Source organism: Lichenostomus cassidix, chromosome 3, assembly GCF_008360975.1.
Source record: "Lichenostomus cassidix isolate B80296 chromosome 3, HeHo_3.0, whole genome shotgun sequence".
In the NCBI taxonomy this organism is placed as follows: Eukaryota; Metazoa; Chordata; class Aves; order Passeriformes; family Meliphagidae; genus Lichenostomus; species Lichenostomus cassidix.
The window spans coordinates 9126172-9148730 of record NC_139483.1 but is presented as its reverse complement, the minus strand read 5'-3'; the positions used below and the strand labels follow the sequence as shown (position 1 = coordinate 9148730).

Here is a 22559-nt window from a genome sequence, read left to right as displayed (position 1 = left end):
CTACAGGTAGGACCTCCCTGGACCTTGTATAAAGGGTTAGATTAGAAGAATCTAATAAAGAAGATTATAAACTTTTCAAGTGTTTTGCTGTCCAGAATTTGAAGCTAAACATCCAATCAGCAAAATGCTCCAAAGTGGTTACTTATTTCATCGATAAGGTCTTATCAAGTGTCTTGAAATACATGACGTAACAGGAAAATTTACCTATAGATAAAAAAAAAAAATCAAGCAAACTTTTCTGCATTTTCTGTATGAGGAGAGGTTTAGGCACTGAACAGTTTTCTCCTAACACATCACCATTTCTGTCAAACACAGCCCAGCTCCCTTCATTGTTTGTTCTGCACCGTGGACTCGCACACCACACGTCCCTGCTCTCCAACCACCATCCGTCACGCTTCACTTGCCTCTCCCTGGCTATTTACTTAAGGCTGGGTACGGCCAGGAATGCCTTCGTGTAACAAAATGTACAAACGTGCTTTTATGTGGGGCATTTCGATGCTGGAGAGTCCTCTCAAGGAGTTTCCCTTTTCTGTCCTGAGGAGTTGGCTTTGCTCAGGAGTTTGGGGAGCAGCAGCAATTTCTTGCTGACAAAAGTCACATGGAGAAGTAGAGGAAAGTGGTTCAACATTTATTCCAACCACCTAAGGAAACAAGAGCTCAAAAGAATCCAGAATCTAAGACATGATAAAGCTAAACAGCTAAGGAAAATAGCCAGGTACTCTATATCTGGTAAGGAATTCACTTCTGAACAGTTAGTCAAGGAAGACTCACTCCACCCAACACTCCACCTAACACCAAGCATATGCAGACACACAGAAGCTTCACTTCTACTGGTCTAAGAAAAATAGTCACCACCTCCTTGTGCCCTCTGTAGCAAAGGGTGACTCAACTGGCCTAAATTCACATCGTGGCAGGTAATAAAACCATAAACTGAAATTATTCAGTACAATAAAAATGAGTGCTTTTTCTGCTGACTCATCAGTAATTAAGATAAATTTCTCTGCTGCTCCATTCTTGCCTCTTCTCTGCCCACTGCTCTCATTACACACAGGGATGTTTACTTCAATATACACTGAAAAATAAATCCTGTGCTAACCACACTCAGAAGTAACATCAGTAGCTATTTACCAAGTATTTTTTAATGCATGCTAAGATTTGGAGAGTCACTTTCTTACACAGATGAAAGAGGATGTGAAGGGTCTGTCTTTGATGCTCAGTTCTCAATTGAAGGAGAGTAAATGTTGACCATTTCAAGAGACAACCTCTTCCAAAAACACAGGCATGTTCTCTGCACCCACCAGCAGCAGCTTTCAGCTACATCCCTGGAGCCCACTGAGTTATTTGTAGCATTAATCACAATGAGTAGTGTATATGTCATATACTGTCTCTAACTGTTCCACAGACAACTGATCAGAGACAACAGATCCAGGTATCTCTGGCAAAGCAGTTGGGTTTTCCCACCCTTGCTTAGAGGGCAGGGGTTTCTTTAGTGCTGGACAAAGGCAGCACCTGGCTGTTTTAAACACCCATACCATGAGTAGGTGTAGCCAGGGCTCACTACTTGTGACCCAAGGTGAAAGATGATCTGAAGAATGTCCAACCAGGGATGCACACTTGCAGTCCCACCTCTACCACTGTACCCCAAGCACAAAAATCCAAACAACTTTTTCCTTCTTAAAATATGTACAAGCAAGCACTACTTGCAGTGGAGTATTTTCAGGAGAGTACCAGACTCATGTAGAACCACAAAACCTGGTAAATGGCCTCATCAGAAATTATTCTCCCATTTCTGCAGCAGAGAGCAAGCAAAAGAGGGAAACAGTCTAATAATATTTAATTGCCTTTTTCTTCTTTATATGAAATTTGCACAGAAGGTATGCCTTTTAAAATCTTAACATTTAAGTGCTGGAACAAAGGACATATTTTCTCTCCTCTCTATCACCTTACCCCAAATCAACACAGAAACCTTAGTTACATTCCCAATCCAAAGAGAACAGATTAGCAGAAGCACCCTGTGATTTTACTGCTTCCATCACTGCAGAATGTGAAGTGCATTTGGCCAACAGAGGCAAACCCAAAGCAGCAACGTGCTCTCCTGCTCACTGCTATTCCCCTTTTTAGTTTTGTTTAAGTCAGCGCTGAGAAAGCAAATTAAGCTTCCAACTCTCAGCTCCAATAATCGCACGAGATATGCAGCACTGACTCCAGAAGTTTATATATTTTCTCTTTAAAACATGAATGGGAAAGTGTATACAAACACCCTTCCTTCCCAATCCCTTCCTTCCCATAAGAAGGGCTGTTTGTTTTTTTATTCGACCTTATGAAAGGTTGGGGAAGCTATTCCACCAATACTCTGATAAAGGTAGCCCACGCTTCCTTAGGGATATAGCAAAGGGAAGGAGGAAAAAAAAAACCCACCAAAACACCCCCACCAGCAACAAAGCTGCTAGATGTATTATTTAATGACTTTTGTACAGAACAGCAAATTTTATCAGCAAATTAACCCAGTCTACAGTTCATCCAGAGCTCTTCTGAACTAGAAAATACAGAGTACATGGACATAGAAGCACCAAGCATTGCAGAATTTCAGTGCTCCATACCAAACCAAGATAAAAATGCCTCAGATGGGGGGCTTTTTGTGTTTCAATTTATGGATCTTCAGGACCACCATTTCTAAGATAGTCCACATGGCTGCTAGGGAACAGCTGTTTTTGCTGCTTATGGGAATTTGGAATGAAGAGGGGGGCTTTTCTGCATGCGCTGGAAATTTATTTCAGGACTCTTGTCTAAAGGCACGCATGCAGAACCAAACCAAATGAATGGTTGGTGGCAGACTTTGTTAAGCTGTAATTTTTTTCATTCATAGGCTGTGATTTTAAAGGGCTCCTCAACTACTCACTGGGGGAGGATCAGCACAGCTGAGGTCACTGGCACACCAAGCACTATCTCCACACCCAAAAATGGGGAGATCCTGGCTAGATCCTGGTCTCTGGGCACACAATTATTCCTGGGACCCAGTAATAAGCCCGGGAGAGAAGCAAGAAGATTTTTAATGTGCACACACACGAGAGAATCACAATAAAAAAAAAATCACAATAAGGCAATTTTAACACTGTCCAGCCCAGCACCACAGCAATTCCAGGATCAACAAACTCTTCTGGAGTTCAGTCCAAGGCATCAAAATAAGCCTATTTCTGTCTCCCCTTTATCTACTGCCTGCTAACCATTTCTACACATACCACATTCCTACAATCATAACTTTGACGTGGGGGAAGATCATCCTCCCCCACATACACATCAAGTCGAATGGATAAAATCCCTCACCTTCCTCCTGACTCTGCCCATCTGCACAACTCTGAGTTTGGAAGGATTTTACCCAAAAATGGTCACTTATCCAGACAGACTGACCTGGGAAGGTTTAGGACTTCTGGCTAAGGGTGAAGGAGACACAGACTTTAACAACTGCTAAAAGCACAAACAAATCTGATAAACAGCTAAAAAAAAAAAAAAAAGTTGATATTTATCATGTAACTTGTTTTAGGAACTACTGTAAAAAGGCACATCACTGACCTGATAAGATCTTCCAAACCAGTGGAGTTTATGTATACATAGGCACAAGGGGAAACGGTTTATTTGGGCTTTAAGGTTCTTCCTGTAGGATGCAGTGTTTATAAAGGGTATTTCTAGAACTTCCTGAGTGCATTTGTGAGATCGTGCTCTCTGTGTGCCTCCAGCTCCCTCTCCACACCAGCCTGCCCCTCTCCCATCAATACTCCTTTAATTTTTTCATTTTTTTTATTGTTTTTAAGCAATCTGGTTAACTCTACATTTCACTTCCTTCAGACAACAAGCACAAGCTCATCGCCAGCAGTGCTTAGTAGTTTTCCAGCCATTCAATACACTCATGAAGTATTACTGTACCAAAATACCAAACGTTTGCACAGAAAAAAAAAAAGGGAAATTTTCCTCTTAAGCAGCTCTAGTGGCTTAATTATACCCTGGCCTTTTATTCTTGCTTTTACACACAGAAAACAAGTTCTGCACTTAGTTTTTCCTTCTAGTTCAACTAAACACCAGGTGCCTTTTTAAAAACACAAGGTCACTCAAGCAATTCAAGTATCAGAATTACTATTTTATAAAAATCCATACCATTTCCTAAACCTTTTTATCTTTACAGCCACCAAACTGCATACATACAGTAACAACATGTAAAGCAATGACAGGCTGCAACCAGCTTAACACCTTCCATGCCAAGTTTCAGTCAAGGATGAGTTATCTTAGCAGCATTATAAATCTCTAGTGATAGAATTTTTGCTGTAATTTCACCAGTATTTAATATAAAAGAGGACACCACGGAAGTATCAGTGGCTTTTCTGTAATTTATACACACACACACACACACTTTAAATACATGGAGCATAACAAGCTCCTTAAATACAGAGATTTACACTGAGGTCTAACAGGGGTGTGTGTATACCTGGCCATCCACTGCCACCAAGGCAAGCAGGGCTTTTAATATAACCCAAAAAATTAAAATAAAAATTTAAAAAAGGAATCAGCACTAAGGAATCAGGCACCTTGGGTTTTAGGAAATGTGATCACGTGAAGTGGCTGCAATGTCCAAATTGTGGAAAAAATGGTAGAAGGCAGGTCTAGGTCTGGCCCCCACTTTCAGCAACATGCCCTCCCATGCAGCTCTTCCACAGCCAACAGAGCAGAGGAGGGTGAACTTCCCAGCTTGTCAACATCATCAGGACCCACTATACAGGGCATCTAAGGCAAAATTAGGCATTCATCATCCCAGTGAACCACTGGAATTCTCACCTCAAACCCTCACCCACGCAGTACAGGTGAATGACAGAGAGGTGCAAAGATCCAAGCGTCACAGTAATGACACAAATAAATGAAACAAAAGTAAGTAATCGAATAAAAACTAAGCTAGACATTTAAAAATCTCCAAGTATGCTTTAAATTAACCCAGGTAATACTTTCAGATCGCTGCTCATTTTTTAAAAACAAGATAGTTTGTAAATAACTGCAACCCTAGAGCCAGATCCCTGCAGCAGCAGCAGCTGACTGTACTCGCCAGCTCTGCTGATGCCTTCCAGCAGCTCTTTTAAGGCATCGCTTGGATCACTGGAAAACAAAACAAGTAGCCCCTCCAGTATTAAAACCTGGATACTTTTCCCCCTCTCAGCCCTCCAGGTTTTACAAGGATGGGCTGTGGTGCCGAGCCGCCCAGAACGCTGCTCACTATCAAGGTGTGATCCCAGCTCTTCTCCCGCCCCTTGCCTCGCTCTGTCCCAACTTGAGGCAAAGCACACACTTCCCTCTATGCTGCAACTTGAAGCATTAGTTAGTAACCTTCTGTCAGCTTCAGGGCATACCTTTCCACTCGTAAAACCAGGTAAACAGCCAGCATGCCTTCCAAGCACTTGGAAGCCCAGGTGGGAGTGTTTGGACATGTCAGTGAAGAAATGCAGTGAGCGGAGGTAAGCTGAGCTCTCTGCTTTCAGCGAGGGGGGTGAACACAATGGGTATCTTTTTGGGCAGCATCCCCTTCAAAACAAGGACCTGCTCAAGGTGCTACGAGTTAGGAGTTGTTACAGCTGCAGGAGAAGAACTGCTGCCAACATTTAAAGGGAGAAGACCAGATATACACAAGGCCATGAGAGACTCTTCTTTCACCTCATGTCCATCCCCCAGGAAAATGCTTTCCACCACCAGTATGGGAATAAATAAACAAAAGTGTATATGGTCCAGAGACTCCAACAAAAAAAGTAAATTACACAGGTATGCTTTAGCTCAGATACTAATTGCTGCTAGTGGCATCAACTAATCCTAAACATGGACTTAATTCCTATAAAACCACATCATTTAAGAAATGTTGTCTTTCCACAGGTGAGGGGAGGACCAGGAAGGAGCTGGTAGGCAAACTGTGGTGCTGCAACAGGCTCCAGTGTTTAGGGAAGAAGCTCTGTGATTTCCCACAGCATTTTGAAACTCTGCTGTACAAATGCCTTCCATGTATTTCCAATATTGCAATGGAAACTAATCTCGCTCCCAAACTACTCAAAGAGGCAAGTGATGCTCAACATTTTAACATGCAGGAGGGAAGCTGCCACTTTTAACTAGCAAGAAAAGAAGTAATGGGACTATCCAAACAGGATGTATGTATAAGGCAGTTAAAAAACCCAACAACCTAAGTGTTTCCAGACCTCCTCAGGACTTGAATGCATGTGCAGAACATGCTCCTGTCCTTGCCCGGCAGCACAGGTCCCTACAAGCAGGGAGATGTGTTTCCCATACGCAGGATCAAAAGACGCTATCAGGTTTTACAACACATCTCCCAGCGCCATCAGCGCCAGTCTGGCAAGGAGCAGCAGCAGAGGTGGAAGGGTGACCAACTCAAATTCCTATTAAAAAGAGGGGGAAGTGATTACTCTCAACAACAGACAAACTTAGGGAGAGATGTACACAGGTAACGAGCCCTGGCACTACTTTTGAAAGCCCATTTATTGTTCAGGAAGTTCACTGAAGACACTATTTCTGCCTTGCATTTTGCCTCATTTCTGTAGTACCTTGGACAAAAAGCTCTAGCTAGCAAGGAATGAACTCCATCCCCACGGCAGTCTTCAGGTCATGAAATGCTTTTTTCCTTGCCAGGCACAGCTATCAAAATCCAAGTACTTAGGGAAACTCTGCAATCCCAATTTTGAAAACACCACAGATGGGGAAATCAACTTCTGTTGTTAGAAAGTCCTGTGACTCCTCCTCCCCACGCCTGCCAGTAAGAAGTTTCCTTCCTAGCTGGAATAGCCATCAGCAATACTCAGCTGATAGACTCAAGATCTCTCCTCTGATTACAGCACACGTAGGAGTTGAGAACAAAGTTGGGGGGGGGGGGAAACACAACAAAACCCCAAAACATAGTCCTTGAAGTACAAGCTGCAGGCAAAGAAAGTCAAAGAAGTAAGAACAAGCAGGCTGGAGACAAAAACAGTAATTTGGGTTAAATCTCACTTTAAACATATTGCAACAGGTAGAACCTGCTGGCTGTTGGCAGAAAGGTCTCCAAAAGCCTTGAAAGCCAACTTTGTTATAGCGCTTTTGATAAAACACCTTACTTTAAGGTGAATCATCTACTTCTGCTGCATGGGGTAGACAGTGTTTAACTCCACTGGCTACATGGGGTGCATGTTACAGTGATCACCTTCCCCTGATGTGAGGGGAAAATACTACCATGAGGGTTTGGCTGCAGCATGAATCATGCTGACAGCAGAAGTCCTGCTTCCAGACAAGTGTGACACGTGAAGGAACAGAAACAAAATAGGCAAGAGGCAAAATAATACCTTCAAGAGTGCAAGGAAAAGGAAATGGTGACAGAAAATGAGATGGAGCGAAGACATCCTACTGGACTTTGAGATGATGTCCACCTGCCCACACAACATTTGTCTGACATCAAGCTGGAGCAGAAGAAAGGAGGTTGGGAGCATTCCCAGGTACCATGACCGATGGTGATAAACCTCCCAAAACTGCTGTGCTGGTGGGCAGAAGTGCAGTACTTGGGCATTGCTTTGCTCTTCTAGCTGCATCAGCAGGGCTTGCCCATCACGCACCCCAGCTCCATCCTGCAGCCCCGTGCCCTCCACTCACCCAGCAGTGTGGGCCAGCAGATGGTTTTCCTTGCCTTGAAAGGAACCAAATCCTGAGAAACCATGGGCAAACCCAGCCTTTGCTCCCAAGAGCTGACCTAAAACCCAAGGTGAGGATCAGATGCAGAGAGAAGGCAGTCAGCACAGCCCAGCTGCACTTCTCTGCAGCTTGAGAGGGTCAGGTTTACAGTAATGAGCAAGCACCAGAAAAATAAATGATTAAAGGGAATTTGACAAGGAAAGGGGGTGGACGTGGGTAGAGAAACGGGAAGGAAGGAAAACTCAGAAGATCTTGGCAGAAAACCAATAGGTAAGAAAAGAAACAACAAAAAAAAGAAAAAGAGAAAAACGAAAAAAAGAAATCATTAGAAACCATCAGCTGAGTTTACCCATGGCCAAAGTGGAAAGAAACAACCAGTGCAAGCAAGATGCTGGGAAATGCTGCCCTGCTTGCTGCCAGGCTTGGAGCAGATCTCTCTTTCCAGTGCTGGGATTTATGTGACAACAGCTTCTTACTTGCTTTTGGTAGTTTACAGAAATGGGGAGCTGCTGCAGTTCCCACCTCCTGTCAATCAACTCCACAGTCTTTTTGTGCCTTTTTTAGTCAACTGACCTTTTCCATTTTACTTCTTTTTGAATTTCTACACTGCTTTAGAAGCCTGAGTCCTCCAAAAATCAAATGCTCCATTTAGCAAACAGGGCATATATCAAAAACAGAGTCTCCAGAGCTGTACTTTTAGTTTCACTCATCTCTGTGCCCTCTCCACCCCTGCACAGCTCTTGTAAGAAACATCACCTCGTGCTGTTAAAAAGGGGGGAAAAAAAGGAAAACCAAAAAAGCCACATTTTCCAAGGAATTTGTTGTAGGGAGCAGTTCCTATGTCCATTCTGCTGGAGGGAAGGAAATTGAATTTATCGATTCTTCAAGCATGCAGAGTGTATAAGAAAGAAAAAGGAGGGACTGAAACCAATAGTTAAGTTGTGTCTCATTCCTGAGCTCCTATTTTCCAGCCTGGTCCAGAAGGAGGACAACTACCATCATCTCCCTGCAATTTGGTGGCCGACAGGAAACAATTTTGTGGTTTAAATCCAGCTAACAGCAAACCAAGCCCATGTTAAGAGCGAGCCTTGCCACACAACGTACTTTTGTTTGCAGCCTCAGGATTTAATTAAACAGGTAGATAAAACCTACCTTTTAACCCACGCTCCAGGGTGTGCCTTGGTGAGATAAAAAACAGGCTGCAAAAACAGGTCAAAGATGATTCCATTGCTGGTGCAGCATCTGTGCCACACTCAAACACCATCCCACCACCCCTCAAGGAGGGGAGCTGCACCAAAACCCCTCACTTTCTGGCCCAAAGGCAGGTTATTCTGGCTTCTCCTTTTCAAAGCAGAATCTGGGTTATCCAAGGGCTGCCCGGGGCCATAGTGCGGACTAATGTGCTGAGAAACCCAAAATCCAGCTCCCTTCCACTTGTGGCAACCCTCTTCCCACAGGTTTCCCTTCCAGTTGTCTGACCAACCACCCTCTCCATGCAACTTCCACCTACAACTTCTTTTCAAGGCATTTCCAAAACAGAAGTAGAAAGAGTAGAAAGGGTAAATCCCTCCTTTCTTCCCCCCCACTTCTCCATCTGACAGATCTATTATTCCCTTATAAATAACAATTTCTCCCAGAGACCGAACAAAGCAGCTACTTACATGTCATATTTTAAACAGGCATGTTTTCAGGCCAAGAAATAAACAGTTATATTTTGGCAATCCTTCATTTCCTGTCCTATTTGCGAGCGATAATGTCATAACACACAGTGTGTCCCATGCCTTCCTCCCTGGCTGAAGGGAGCAAAATAATTTAGCTGAACTAACTCCCTTTGATACCTACAGAAGAATAATCAAAACTGGCCAAAAATGTAGTGAAAATGAAGGGGGGGGAAAGCATTTTTTTTTCAGCACAAAGAGCAAACTGCAATACTGATGGACTTGGTATTCAGAGCAAACATAGTTTGTGTCTATTCGGTGGAGAGAAGTGAGATTTTAGGACCAGCAAAAGAACCAACAAGAGCGAGTTATTTTAATTTTCCTTCCCTATACTGGGAAAAATGCACCGGTGTGATGTCACGCCACATTCTGCCGTCCCGCACACCACCACGGCAACCCTACACATATCCCACTTAACCCAGCTTGTTAAAAACCTCCGGGGGACCAGTCCCGCTTGCAAACACTTGGCAGGCGTGTTCCCAGCTCGCTGGAATAAATCAAGCGTGCGTTGGAGCGGCGGGGACACTCCCGGGACACAGCTTGGCCAGGGCATCGCGGCTCCATCCCAAGCAGCGAAAGGCTGCGGACCAACACTTCCTCGTTCTCTGACCTTTTCCATTTAATTACTTCCTGTGACTTTCTTGGAACCATGCATCGGAACGAGCAGGCGGCAGCCTCCGGGCATAACCGAATCGTTTGAAGGGTTCAGCTCCATTCTCCTCCCCACACTCGGGGAAAACATGTGGAATGGTGCCGGAGAGGGTCGCCCACAGCCGCCCATCTTCTGGGTGAAGCAGCGCTGCCCGAAATTCCCCAGCTTACGCCCAGCACCGCAGCTCGGAGCCTCTGATTTATTACCTGGCATCCCCGTTCTCCCCCCAGCCTGCAACGTGCGAGGCAGCACGGGCTGAGCGAGGGGGAAGGAGGGAAGCAGAAATATAGGCTGAGATGCAGAAAGAGGCGCTCGCTCGGCAATGACAAATTGACCTCTAAGTATCGATCTGAAATGGTGCAGTTGTGAAGGGACTGATGAGTTTCCAGCAGCCTAAGCCCTATTTGTTTCCTTACTCCGTTTTATAAATTGCCTCAAAACTCAAAGTCTCATCGAGGTGTTCTCAAGGAACTATAAAAAAGACAAAAAAGGCTAAAAAAAAAAAAGGGGAGGAAACCCCTTGTTATTTACTTGAAGAAGGTTATTTTAAAAGGCATCCTGACAGTGGTCCTTTTTTTTGTAATCTGGCTGTTAACATTTGCTCACAGTGCACTCAGTGAAACAAGAATAGCTATGCAAATTAAAGCCAGATATCTAGGGCAAATAGCACACTATACTACCATTGTTCTGACAGCTTGAGAAAACTTATCAGGAGAGCCTGTCCTTATTTCTTTTAACACCATATATATTGGAGAAAAAAAAAAAAATCAAATCACTTCACCCACCACTGAAATGAAAAAACAACCCATGAGTCACCGGCTTCAGCAACGCTATCAATCAATGCAAGGCTGGAAGTGAGGAGCTTATGGAGGAAACCATGGCTTACCTAAAACACCTCGCTGTGCCCTACAAAGCCAAGGCCTGCACTCAACTCTGACAAGCCCAACCACGACTTCCAGAGGTCATTTGGGATGTGCACTGAGGTAAGGACCACGAGGGCATCACTGACCCTGAACGTCAACACATCCAGATGCCAACAAAACAGCTATCAGTGGCCTGGGAATGGGTTGGGCACCAGCTCCCTGTGGTCACCAGCACTCCCCACCTCCAAGGCTGTATTGCTGGGTGGACAGGTGACCCCAGAGGAGGTGGCATAGCTGAAGAGCTTCCACACACATGAAAACCATTAGCTGAAGCCTCTGTCAGCATGGCAGTGCAGTGGCACGTGGAAGAAGAATTCACTCCAAAACAAACTGCAGCCGACAATTAAGGGAAAAAAACCCCAGCTAACCATCAGAGCCAAGTTCTTGATGTTTTACACCAACACTCACCTCTGCACCGAGCCCTGCAGGAAAACACATTTGGAGCAGTATCTTGCCTCAGGAAGGCTGGCGAGTTCCAGATTTTTGTCCACTGAATAGGTTAGGTTTGGCCCCATGTCCTCAAAACCAGAGACAGGGACCCACTTCTCTTCCTATTGTCCAATTTACCAAGGTAAAGAAAAAAAAAAAAAACCAAACCAAATGAAGAACCAGTAGGTTTTTCTTGGAAATGAGTTGGCCACATTTTTCCAGCCTGTTAGGTCAGGACAATCTGCATGTGAGAAACTCAACCACTTCTTCGGTGGGTTTTTTTTTTGTTTGGTTTTGTTTTGGGGTTTTTTTGTTGCAAGAACCTTACCAACTTCAAAAGAACCACAATCTCAAAAACTACATATAAACACGTATTTATAGTCTCTTCATTAAGAGCTTCCAAAATAACAATTCCTCTCAACACGCACGTTGGGGGCAGAAGCCATTTCCTTCGACACTCTTATTTCTCCAGTAAACCGCCCTGAAATAAGTTTATCACGATAAAGGTGTAAGCGTGGCACATGCCACCAATTATGATTTTTTTCGGACCTCAAAACCGAGCCAAAAAGTTGCACAATTTTGACGCTGCTTTATAAGCCCTGCAACGAGTCGTTTTAAAGCACAGTACATCCTATGGCGCTTGGCACCAACCCAGTCCTGCACGCCAGTGAGTCATTGCTCTTGACTGTCAAAACCCCGAAGGAGATAGCCAGGAACAGCCCTTGGGCCAGCGCGGCGTGAAAGAGCCCTTCCTGCCACTCCGCTGCAATAGCTTTAGGTTTTATTTTGGGGAAGAAAGCATTAAAGAAGGGAAAAGGGCCCCGCCGGGCATTTTGAAAGCACCGGTGCGGCCTCTCGGGGGGTTCGTCAGCGGGGAGGCGGCGGGAGGGCTGCGGAGCGGGGGTGGGCGGCGGGGGGTGACGGTGAATGGGGAGGCCGCCGGTGACCGGGTTTATGAATGCGGCGTCATGTGACGGCGGCGGCGGCCGCCCTCCTATTCACAAAACGGCGGCGGCCGGGGCGGGGATCCGCGACGTCGTGTGTCCCCCCCCGGCTCCGCTTCCCGACCCCCCCGGGCCCGGGGCTGCGGGGCGGGGGCGCGCACCGCTCACCCCCCCTTCCCCGCCGCTTCCGCCTCCCACCGCCCCCGCCGGGCGCCCCGAGCCCCTCGCCGGGGCGGGGAGCGGCGGCGGCGCGGGGCTGCGAGCCCTCCCCGCAGTGCCCCGGGGCCCCGCACCCCGGCGGGGCCGCGCCGCCCTCCCGGGGGTTTTTATGAATGAAAGGGCCGTATGCAAATGAGCGCGGCCCGGGGGGAGCGCGAAATGGCGGATGCCCGGGCGGGCGGCGCGCACACGAACGCGCGTGTCCGCGTCCCTCTGTCCGCCCGTGCACGGGGTGCGGGGGTGAGCGACTCGCACCGGTTCCCACCGGGGCAACAAAGGCTGCCCCCCCCTTCCGTCCCCCCGCCCGTCCGCCGCCCCCGGCCCCGCTCACTCGTCAGGGTAGGCTTCCTCGGTCATCTTCTCCCCGTCTAGGCTCATCCCTCGCCGCGGGCGGCCGGGCTGCGCCTCCGCATCTTCCCGAGCTTCACATGGCGAGGGAGGCCGCGCCGCGGCGGGCCGGGGCTGGCGGCCGCGCCGGGCCCGACGGCGCGGGAGCGCGGGCGGCGGCGGGGGGGGAGAAGGGGGGGACTACGGCCGCGCTCGTCGCCGGGCGGCGGCGGCCGGGGGCGGAGGAGGAGAGGCGGCGGTCAGCGCGCCGCGGGGGCGCGGCGGGGCGCGGCGGCGGCGGCGGCGGCGCGGGGTCCGGGCCCGGGGGAGCAGCGCAGCGCCCGGGGGCAGGCGGCGGCGCCGGGCCAGCCCCATGGCCGCGCTCACGCCATGGCGGGGCGCCGCGGGGGGCGGCGGAGCGGGCGGGGAGGGACGGAGCGGGGAGCCCCGGCAGGAAGCGGCGGCGCTGCCGCGGCCGCCGGGAGCGGGCAGGGCAGCGCCGGACCCGGGCGGGAGGAGGGAAGGGAGGAGGGAGGGAGCCGCAGCGGCGGCGGCGGGGAAGGAGGAGACGCGGCCGGCAGTGGCACCGCCCCGGCCCGGCCCCCCGAGCCCCCGCGGCGCAGCGCAGCGCCCGGGGTGCGGTCCCGCCGCGTTCGCCTCCGCCCGCTGGCGCCGCCCCCCGCGCCGCAGCCCCCGGGCCCCGCCCGCCGCCCAGCGCTGCTCTCGGCCGGGCCGGAGCGGCGGGGCCCGCCCAGCTGCGGCGTGCGGGATACGGCCCGGCCCGGCCCGGCCCGCCGGGTTCAGCCTCACCCGGCCCCGCTCAGCCCTGCGCGGCCGGACCCAGCAAGACCTGGCTCAGCTCTGCCAGGCCGCGCTCAAAATCACAGAATCGATTAGGTTGGGAAAGACTTCTGAGATCATCGAGTCCCACCTATGACCGAACACCACCGTGTCAGTCAGACCATGGCACTGAGTGCCACATCCAGTCTCTCCTTAAACACCTCCAGGGACAGTAACTCTACCACCTCCCTGGGCAGTCCATTCCAATGTCTAATGACCCTTTATGTGAAGAAATTCCACCTAATATCCAACCTAAACCTCTCCTGGCACTTAAGAGTTGGTCCTCTTGTCCTGTCACTGGTTGACGTGGAGAAGAGGCCAACCCCAACCTTACCACACCCTGCTTTCAGGGAGTTGTAGAGAGTGATAAGGTCACCCCTGAGCCTCCTTTTCTCAGGCTAAACAACCCCAGCTCCCTCAGCCGCTCCTCATGAGATTTTTGCTCCACACCCTTCATTTACTTTGTTACCCTTCTCTGGACATCTTGGCTCACCTTGACCTGACCTCTCACAGCCTGGCTGGGTTCAGCCCAGCCTGGCCCAGCTTGGTTCGGTTTGGCCCAGGGCAGCCTGGCTTGGTGCAGCTCCTCATTGTGGCTGATGAGACCCATAGGAAGTGTTTCCATACTCTGATGCTGTGTGCCTAGTGAGTGGTCTGGCAGCTGGTCAGTAGAAGAAGCCCAAGGAGCCAACATTGCCCCACACCAGCACATCCCAAGGTTCAGGTGCTTTTTTCACACCATCCTCATGTTCTTCCTACTGTACCTTGGCCTCTACAAGAGCTCAAATTGCCTCCTAGCGCCACGTTCAGCACTGCTGTGGCGTGCACGCTGGCATGCTGGGAACTTTGTACAGCTTTTCTTGTAGGTCAGTTCAAATGTTTTTTGCTGCAATGAACAGTGCCAATAAACACTCTCCCAACTTGTATTCATAGCTACACCATAATATCTGCCCTGTGGACTTGCTTGGTCCACAGAGGAGGGGTAACAGGAGCCAGCTATTGGAAAGAAAGTTTGGCTTGTGAAGTTGAGTAACCAGCCATGAGTTTTGGTTTTGCTTCCTCCATCAAGTCCTCTGTGATCGGGGATTCCTGGGAGAGGAAATGTGTCTGTACCACCTAAGCACATCACCTTGCCCTCCAGCTTTTTCAGGCTCCTCCACTACAGCATCCCTTTCCCATTGCAGGTAAGGAGATGTGCCATCTCTGCTCTCATTGCATAGGGATAGTCCATCTTGATATGGCTGCAGTTCCTAAGGGAGCCACATACTGATTTATCTTTTAAGTCTAGTCTATGGGATTTAGTCTGGAAGGGTCCTTCAGATTTTGGGGTGGAAATTGTGTTTCTGGTCTGCAGGGTTTCAAAGTGCTGTAAATTTTCTTTTCAGGAACAGAAATGGAAATTGGGAGAAAAATCTCTGGACTGCTAGTAACAAGATGGAGGCAAGAGCTTACGAAAGCCTTGAGGTCTTCTTTATAGGCAGTCGCCCCCAGGGAGAAACTGCATGTCCTCTGGAGGTGGTACCAGAATCTGCAGCTTTGTAGCACAGTATTATAGTAACGCTCCTGTCACTGCTAGAGGTTTGGCCATAACACCAGATAATGTGTGAGAGTGCAAGCCTGCTGCCCTCCCTTTGGCAGACCGTGGGTGTTCTTTAGGGTGCCAATGCTGCCACATCCCCCACTCCCTTCCCACCCATTCCTTTGCAAAGCATAGTTTGTCACCCTCTCGGCTGTGCTAATGCATCCCCTGCTGAGGAGTGACACTGCTGGATCTGCTAAACTGTCCCAGCTAATAATACCCCCAATACCTCTTTCTTTTGGAAAGTTATTCAAGAATCCAGCTTGCAGAATGGCATGATAAACATCTTGGCAAAGCTGAGCTGGCAGCAAAAGGAAGTGTCAGGGCAGGAGTAAGCAGTTGGGGGCAAGGAAATGGCAGGAACGTCTTCAGCTGCTGTACAATAAAAGACCAGATGTAATGATTTGACACATTTCCACCCATCCTATGTCTTTTTTTTCCCCCAAAGGATGCTGAGATTGCACAGACCTCTAACATCTTCAAAATCTTTCATGCCAAAAATTTCTGTGATTAGCAGGAACATTGATATGCCTCAAGTGGGGAGCATGGCATTTAGCAGTTGGTTACTGCAGAAGCAGAATATGGGGAGAGTTATAGCCATGTAAAAAACCCAGGGCACAATCATGTAATTAAAAGGCCATTATAATGGTTATACCACTGAGAAGGACTAGGTATTAATCACTGTCTGATTAATACTTGAGAGCTTGTCTGTGTGATCTGGATGTATTTTTATGTGCTCATGTTGTGTGTGTGCATATTTACCCTGATGGTGAGAAGCAAATCTGTGTGAGGCTTGGAAGCTGAAGTTTTACTTGATCTAGCCTCCTGAGTCATTTCCTGTGGATTTGCAAGATCTCTTATTTGATCTCTGCTTTCACTGTCCTGCTAATTTGCAAGCTGCCAAGTGATTTATTCTCTTAATAATTTCTCTCACTCACTGCACAACCCTCTTACTACGCCTTTCACCGAAGCATTGAATTTTATTTTTCTAATATTCAGGTTACTGTGCCGGCTCTTGCAAGTAGCACGTTTGAGCTGACTGACTTTTCTGAATGAAAGGGCTCTCTCTCAGAAGTGTGATTTCTGTTTGTGCATTGTGTTGTTTGTATACAAAGCTTCTGCTTAGACACAGAATAGCCCTTCCCTGTGATGGGATCGTTACGGTACCTAGAATTAATTAGCCTTTGGTGGCAGAGCTTCAAGGCAACAGCTCCTGCATACTAACGATTTGCCTGCTATGACTGTCCTGTGTTTTATATTCAAAAGAAACATTTATTTTGCAGAGTAATACTTCAGCTGTTGTAGAGAACCTTGTTTCTGCTTGGGTTGGAATAAACTTCTTGAGTGCTGTTACATCTTTAGCTAGCACTTTTTTAGGATGAGAACCACTGGAATTTGAAGAGTCAAAGTTTAGCATGGCATTTACTGCAGCCTTGCAATGTAGCCTTCTACCTTCACTTACTCTTACTAATAAAATCTTTCAGCCTTTGAGCTGAAATCTTCCACACAGTTGATTTAGGGACCTAAATATGAATGTTGGTACCCTGTTGACTGTGTTGAATTCAATGATTTTTCCACTGACTCACTTGGTGACTTTGAATGAGTGAGGAGTGGAAGTCAGCAGTCCTGAATCATGCCATTCTCCAGACAATTACCCCCCTCCCCAATAATTCTTTTGAGCAGTAATCATATTTTAAAAGCAATGATTACATCTATGTTTTTCCCCATCATAATTGCTCAGAATTTAAAAGCTGGAGAAACAATCTGCAACATTTGCAGTCAAAGTGAAGTCTTTCAGATCTGACACTTTTTGGGAGGTCACAGAGTCTGAAAATACTCAGAAAGGTTTTTTTCAGCAGGGGTGGGATTTCAGCATGTGGTTTGGAGAATTGTTGGGATCCTTTCAGGCACATGCCGGGGGACGAGGATGTGGAGAGCTCCTTGCAGTCTTCCCAGGATGTCCTTTTGGAGGCTGTTAAGACCAGAGCAGGCAAGCAGAAAGGACCCTTGCTGCCAGATGGGCTGACTATCCCACTGTTTTCTCCATTTTTTGGTTTTTGTAACCCTGTGTTTTACTAGGATGGAAAGTAGCAAAAAAATTTAAGCGATCTCTGCACTGTTGCCTGTATGGCTTTTCTGGACACCACGGGATCAACTTGGGCAACAGCAATGAATGTTCTGATGGCTGGGAAGGCATTGACCAGTGCATCCAGTCAGTCATGAGTCATTCCTGTGGGACAAATCTGGTGTCATTTGTAGCTGTGTTCATCAAACCTTCTGCTCTCCTTCATCCTCTCCCCCAAAAAAAGTGAAGTTTATTGAAATAGGGAGATGGCGAGGAAAAGCAGTATTTTCAAAACTCTTGCTTTCCTACTGGCACTCTGTTGCCCTCTTAATATTCAGCAGTAAGTGATTTATAGCCCCCCTGACATGATGGTTTGGTGTTTCCTTTGTGTGTGTAACTTCCTTTTGATATAAAGGGGATGATAACAAACCTAAGTTGTAGTCTCACAAGCACATGACACATTGTCTTTGTGGTGCAGATAGCAGGAAAATGCTCTAATCTTGAGTTCAACACTTCAGCCTTCCCACCAAATTCCACCCTGGTGAGAGGGTGGCATTAGCAGGTTTAGTGAGACAGCAGTGTTGGTGGGGGTGATTCCTTCACACAAAGTGGCACAGGATGATGCTTTTGGGAGTCCCGCTAGAGTCAAGTCCCTGGCATGGACTCAACAAGAGATGGGTGCACAGCCACTCCTTGAACTTTTTACATATCTTTTTGTACTGAATGCTTGGAAGGAAAAACTGCTACAGAAGCTCCACTTATTGCTGTCAGTTGAGAAGCGGTGTTTTGCTTCTGCACATTCCCAACTCAATGTGCCCTGGCTCATCAAATTGAAAAACAAGTGTGCAGGAGCTTTGCAAATTCACTGCAACCTCAGGATTAGTCCTAAGGCCAGGCTACTTTTGGCATGAGGGAAGGGCTGCTCTTCTCTTGAGATGCCTTTCTACCCTTGAGAGGTTTCTGCATTTTTGATACAGCTGTTTCCAGGGCCTCATGGGAGCTGAACAAACAGATGCCAAATAATCTGGTTTTACTTCAGGGAGCACAAAAGTGGATGTATCTGGGAAAAACACTGGAGCTGTGCATACACCTTTTCCTCCCCTCCTTGGAGGTTACTGAACCAGGTTTGAAACTTAAAGTGCATTTCAGAAAGTTGCCTTCTGATAGCCAAACTTCACTTGGGTGTTCCTCTCTCTCACAGCTGTTGTGAGACCAACCCTTCTGAACACCCACGTCCCCTTTATTGCAAAGCACTTTGATCAGCCTCAGCAGGTGACATGATGAACAGTTGACTGACTACTTTGGCAAAACCAGTTTTTGTGGCTTGACCTCCTTTTCTCACCTGGTGTCTTGCTGTGAGTACAGGGTCCTATTCAGTGTCTGAGCGGTTATAATTGCGGGTTTACCCAGTCCAGACCTGGCTGTGGGAGAAACCCCCACACAGGTATCAATCAGGAAAGGTTTCTGGAGTTAAATTAAGCTTTTGAAATATGGAAATGCTGACATGGCTGGGTCAGATGTTTAATTGTGTATGGCAGACAGAGGAAATGAGTTGTATGTACCCTGCCTGTATCCTCCTTAGCCCAACCCTTGGCTTCAGGGCTGCTCGGTGACACTAACCCACGCAGTCCTTTGCAGATGCTTGGCCATATTTAATTTCAAAGGGTGCCAGTCCACCCTCTTCTCCAGGCAGATATTTTCCCTTGTGTCAACATCCTCATAACAACTCCAGCTAGGCAAATATAGCACATGGCTTATGAGTGTCCTGGAAGGACTCAGAAGTGGAGAGTTAGAGCTAAAGAAGGTTCATGGTTAACCCCATGCACCATTGAATAGCTTTGGGATAAGTCGCAGCACATGATGAAGAAGCTGGGAGGAGAGTTTAATGGTCCTGCAGGGAGACCTGCTCCTTAGACAGCCATCCTCCAAGATGTTCCCAAGAACTCCCATGGAAAATAATCCTATGCTCCTTTTATGTTCTGGTAATCACACACATATTATGCTTCCCTACCAAGCTCTAAGGAGAAAAGTAATCAAGTTAGTCACTCCATACAAAAACCTTTTGGGACTCTACAAATACTCCAGTATGGATTCCAGCTCCATCTAGAAGGGAATGAAGACTCACAGCTCTGCTCTGTGTGTGGTTGTTAACAGAAGCTGCCATTTGCAGGTGCTGGGTACAAGACCTTCCAGGTGTTCACTGCCAGCTGCATCCCCAGTAGTGTTTGCTGCCAGGCTTAACAAAGGCCAGAAATGCAAGCCCAGGTTATGAGAGCTTCACACCTGAAAGTCCAAAAGCATGGGCTTGATCTTGCTCACAGAACTCCACTGTTTAAGACAGTAGACTCTCCAGTTTCTTAGAGGAAAAAAAAAGGGCTGGTTATTGCTGGATGCATGTTCTGACCTTAAAAGCTGAAAGTTAAAAACAATCCAAGATATGGGGCGTGCTGAAGTGGCAGCTGAAGGGCTTTTTTTGTTCCTTCTGCAGTTAATGCCATCATGCTAAAATTGCAAGTGGGTAGGAGTGGGGGTTAATTTAAGGTTTAGTGTGACCAAGATGAATTGTTTAGAAAACAGCAAATGGACGACATTCTGAAAAATAAGCTTCACTTCCATAACCAAGGGTACTTGACTTCAGTTGCAGAGACTGTGAAGGAAACCTCCAGATCCATGGCAGGTAAACATTTGCCTTTGATTCTGTTTTTCTCTTCAAGTCTAGAAACCCCAGCATTTACACTTAAATGGTTGTGCTGTAAGCTATGTTTAGGAAGAGAATTTCATCCCCTCCTGCACGTACTTTTACACATGATAATTATTTGACTGCAGCTTTACAAAGTATGGCTGGAGGGATGGTTTGAAAGGGAGGAGTTACATGGCTCTAATGATAACTGCCTGATTCAGCCCCTCTGAAGGCAGTGGCAGCAGGATCAGATGATACAGAAGAGATATTTTATTTTAAATAGCTGTTACAGAACTTCAGTGACTTATATGGTAAATTCCTGCCTCCTGATTTCACACATTGGAGAACATACGTGTATGCTGGAACCATGAATGTCTTCAGAGTCACATGTTCAGTGTGGATGTGAATATCTACACTTTATCACCATTTAAAAAACTCAAAAAAGAAAACCAACAGGGAGCTAGAGAGCTTATGAAGATGACGTTTTGGTGAATAATGGTAATTTTTTTAATGGCATCAGTGTCATCTTCATCAAACACATCACAGAGTCTGGGCTCTTCCTTTATTTTTTGCTTTCTGCTTCTTCTCTCCCACCTGATCTGTTCCTTCTGTACAATGGGAGTTGTAGTCCAAAGCTCATTGAGGGGTAAAAGAACTGCTCTGTAACCACATGGTCTGGATGCAATAGCTTGCATATAACTGCTTCTCCTTGTGCCAAAGACATTACCACAATATGAGTATTTAATTCATTACTACACAAAATGCTCTGGATAGCTGTGACATTGAAACACTTCTTATAAATTGGTTCCTGCTCAGCCTTAAAGAGATTTGGGTCTTTTCTTTGACGTTTTTCAGTCTAAGAAAGTAACAAATGGGAAAGCTCTCCCACAAGACTCGATGAAAGTCCTGTGAGATAGCAGTCTGAATTTTGCCCTCTCTCTGGCTTGCAGGCAAAGCGGGACAAGTCTTTGTCATCCTGAAAGAAACATGGATGGCTGTCCTCTTTAAATCCTGACAGGGCGGAAAGCAGAGGTGATTTCCACCTTCCTGTGGCAAGGTCAATTCTATTCCCTCTGCAGATGGACCTCCCCTAGTAACAGGATGAGCAAGGCACCTTTTGAGAAAGGTCACCCGAGCCTGTTGCCTTGTGCTTTCTAAAGAATGCTAACAGTGGTAAGGACTTCGTGCCACTACCATACAGCTGTCTCCAAAATCACAGCCAGAGCTTTCTTTGATCATAACGTCTCCTAGAGCAGGAAGCTGTGGAAGCTCTGCAGTTACTTTGCTGCACACAACTACCCCAAAAGAGGTTTTGACCTTTTAACAATGGCAGTTCATTATACAGTACTTATATTGATTTTTCAAGTATTGGGGTGGAGATAAACCCTGAGAAACATGAGATCTTGAAAAAATTTTTAAAAATACAATAAATGATATACTGTGACTTTTGATTTAGTTAGAGTATCTGTGCAATCATGTCTGATCTTATATGCTAATTTTCATTTGTATGCTTTACAGTCATTTGTAGGGGTGGAGGAGTATTGGTCTTCCATTGCAGCAGAAGGAACCACAACCCAAGGAGATAGCTGGGTGTGAGGAAGAGGACTTGAACTCAGGACCATTTGGGAGTCATTTAACACAGAAAAACAACATCCACTCGAGTTTATTTCCCTGTACTTTTTTATGTGTGTCTAGCTGCTTGGCTGTGAGTGGTGTACAAATCACCTGAGACCCTCCATTCCTCTGTAATTTACTATCAGAAAGGACAGAAATAAATTCTAACATATTTGTGAGACATATAAGAATTACTCCAAACTTAGAAGAATTTTGGAGAAAAGTTAAATGCTTCAAGCCTAAATAGCACATTGCTAATCTCTTCTTATAGTATGTGTCATCATGGGTTAAAACGAAATGCTGCTGTGAAGGTGCCCCATAAAACTGAACACAGTTGTACTCGTTTGCCTCGTGTGGTCTGAGTAAAAGTGCTCCAGTGTGCACTTCCACCCTAGGAAAATCCTTTATGCCCTGATTTCGAAGTTCAAAAATAACTCTCTAAGATGAAACACGTTTTTCACCCTTTAAAGAAGTGTTTTCACCTACAAATACTTCTTGCTGCCTAAACAAGAGCTCTTTCCTTTGCACTTGTGCCAACATGCAACTTGGATAAAGAACTAAACTTAGATTCTTAGTTGTAATGCTTCCACCGACTCTTTTTGGTTTCGTTTTTTTAATAATGACTGTAAGACATGTGCCGTCTCTCTTCTGAATTTTAATCTTTCTAATGAAAGTGTGTTTGAAGAAGGCACACCCTTCAGAAGATGTTTTGTGGTATCGTATTTGTGCCTTTAGTCTTGAGGACCAGCTGCCTTTTCAATTTTAAATGCACTTTTCAGGGTCTTACATCACAGAGGCCTAAATTAAAACACACTTAGCATAAAGGGGTGCAGTGCATGCATTCATCCTGGAAATTGCACTGCGACATGAAAGA

At 46.7% G+C, this 22559-nt stretch overlaps 1 protein-coding gene and 1 long non-coding RNA gene across 4 annotated transcripts in view; one reads left to right on the top strand and one right to left on the bottom strand.

Moving 5' to 3' along the window:
- SPRED2 (sprouty related EVH1 domain containing 2) overlaps positions 1 to 13461 on the bottom strand; it is a 59899-nt gene extending 46438 nt beyond the window's left edge. The window contains exon 1 of the mRNA XM_085054300.1: positions 12912 to 13461. Coding sequence (XP_084910426.1) covers positions 12912 to 12958 — 47 coding nt within the window. The 5' untranslated portion in view covers positions 12959 to 13461. The remainder of the gene's footprint in view (positions 1 to 12911) is intronic.
- LOC146438995 (uncharacterized) lies at positions 12735 to 22024 on the top strand. Of its 3 annotated transcripts, XR_014850618.1 has the most exons (3): positions 12735 to 12919; positions 15133 to 21244; positions 21590 to 22024. It is a non-coding gene; the product is annotated as an uncharacterized LOC146438995 (long non-coding RNA). The 3 variants fall into 3 exon arrangements; XR_014850616.1 differs by having other exon boundaries at positions 15133 to 22024; XR_014850617.1 differs by lacking the exon at positions 12735 to 12919 and adding an exon at positions 13649 to 14931 and having other exon boundaries at positions 15133 to 22024.
- The last annotated feature ends 535 nt before the right edge of the window (positions 22025 to 22559 follow it).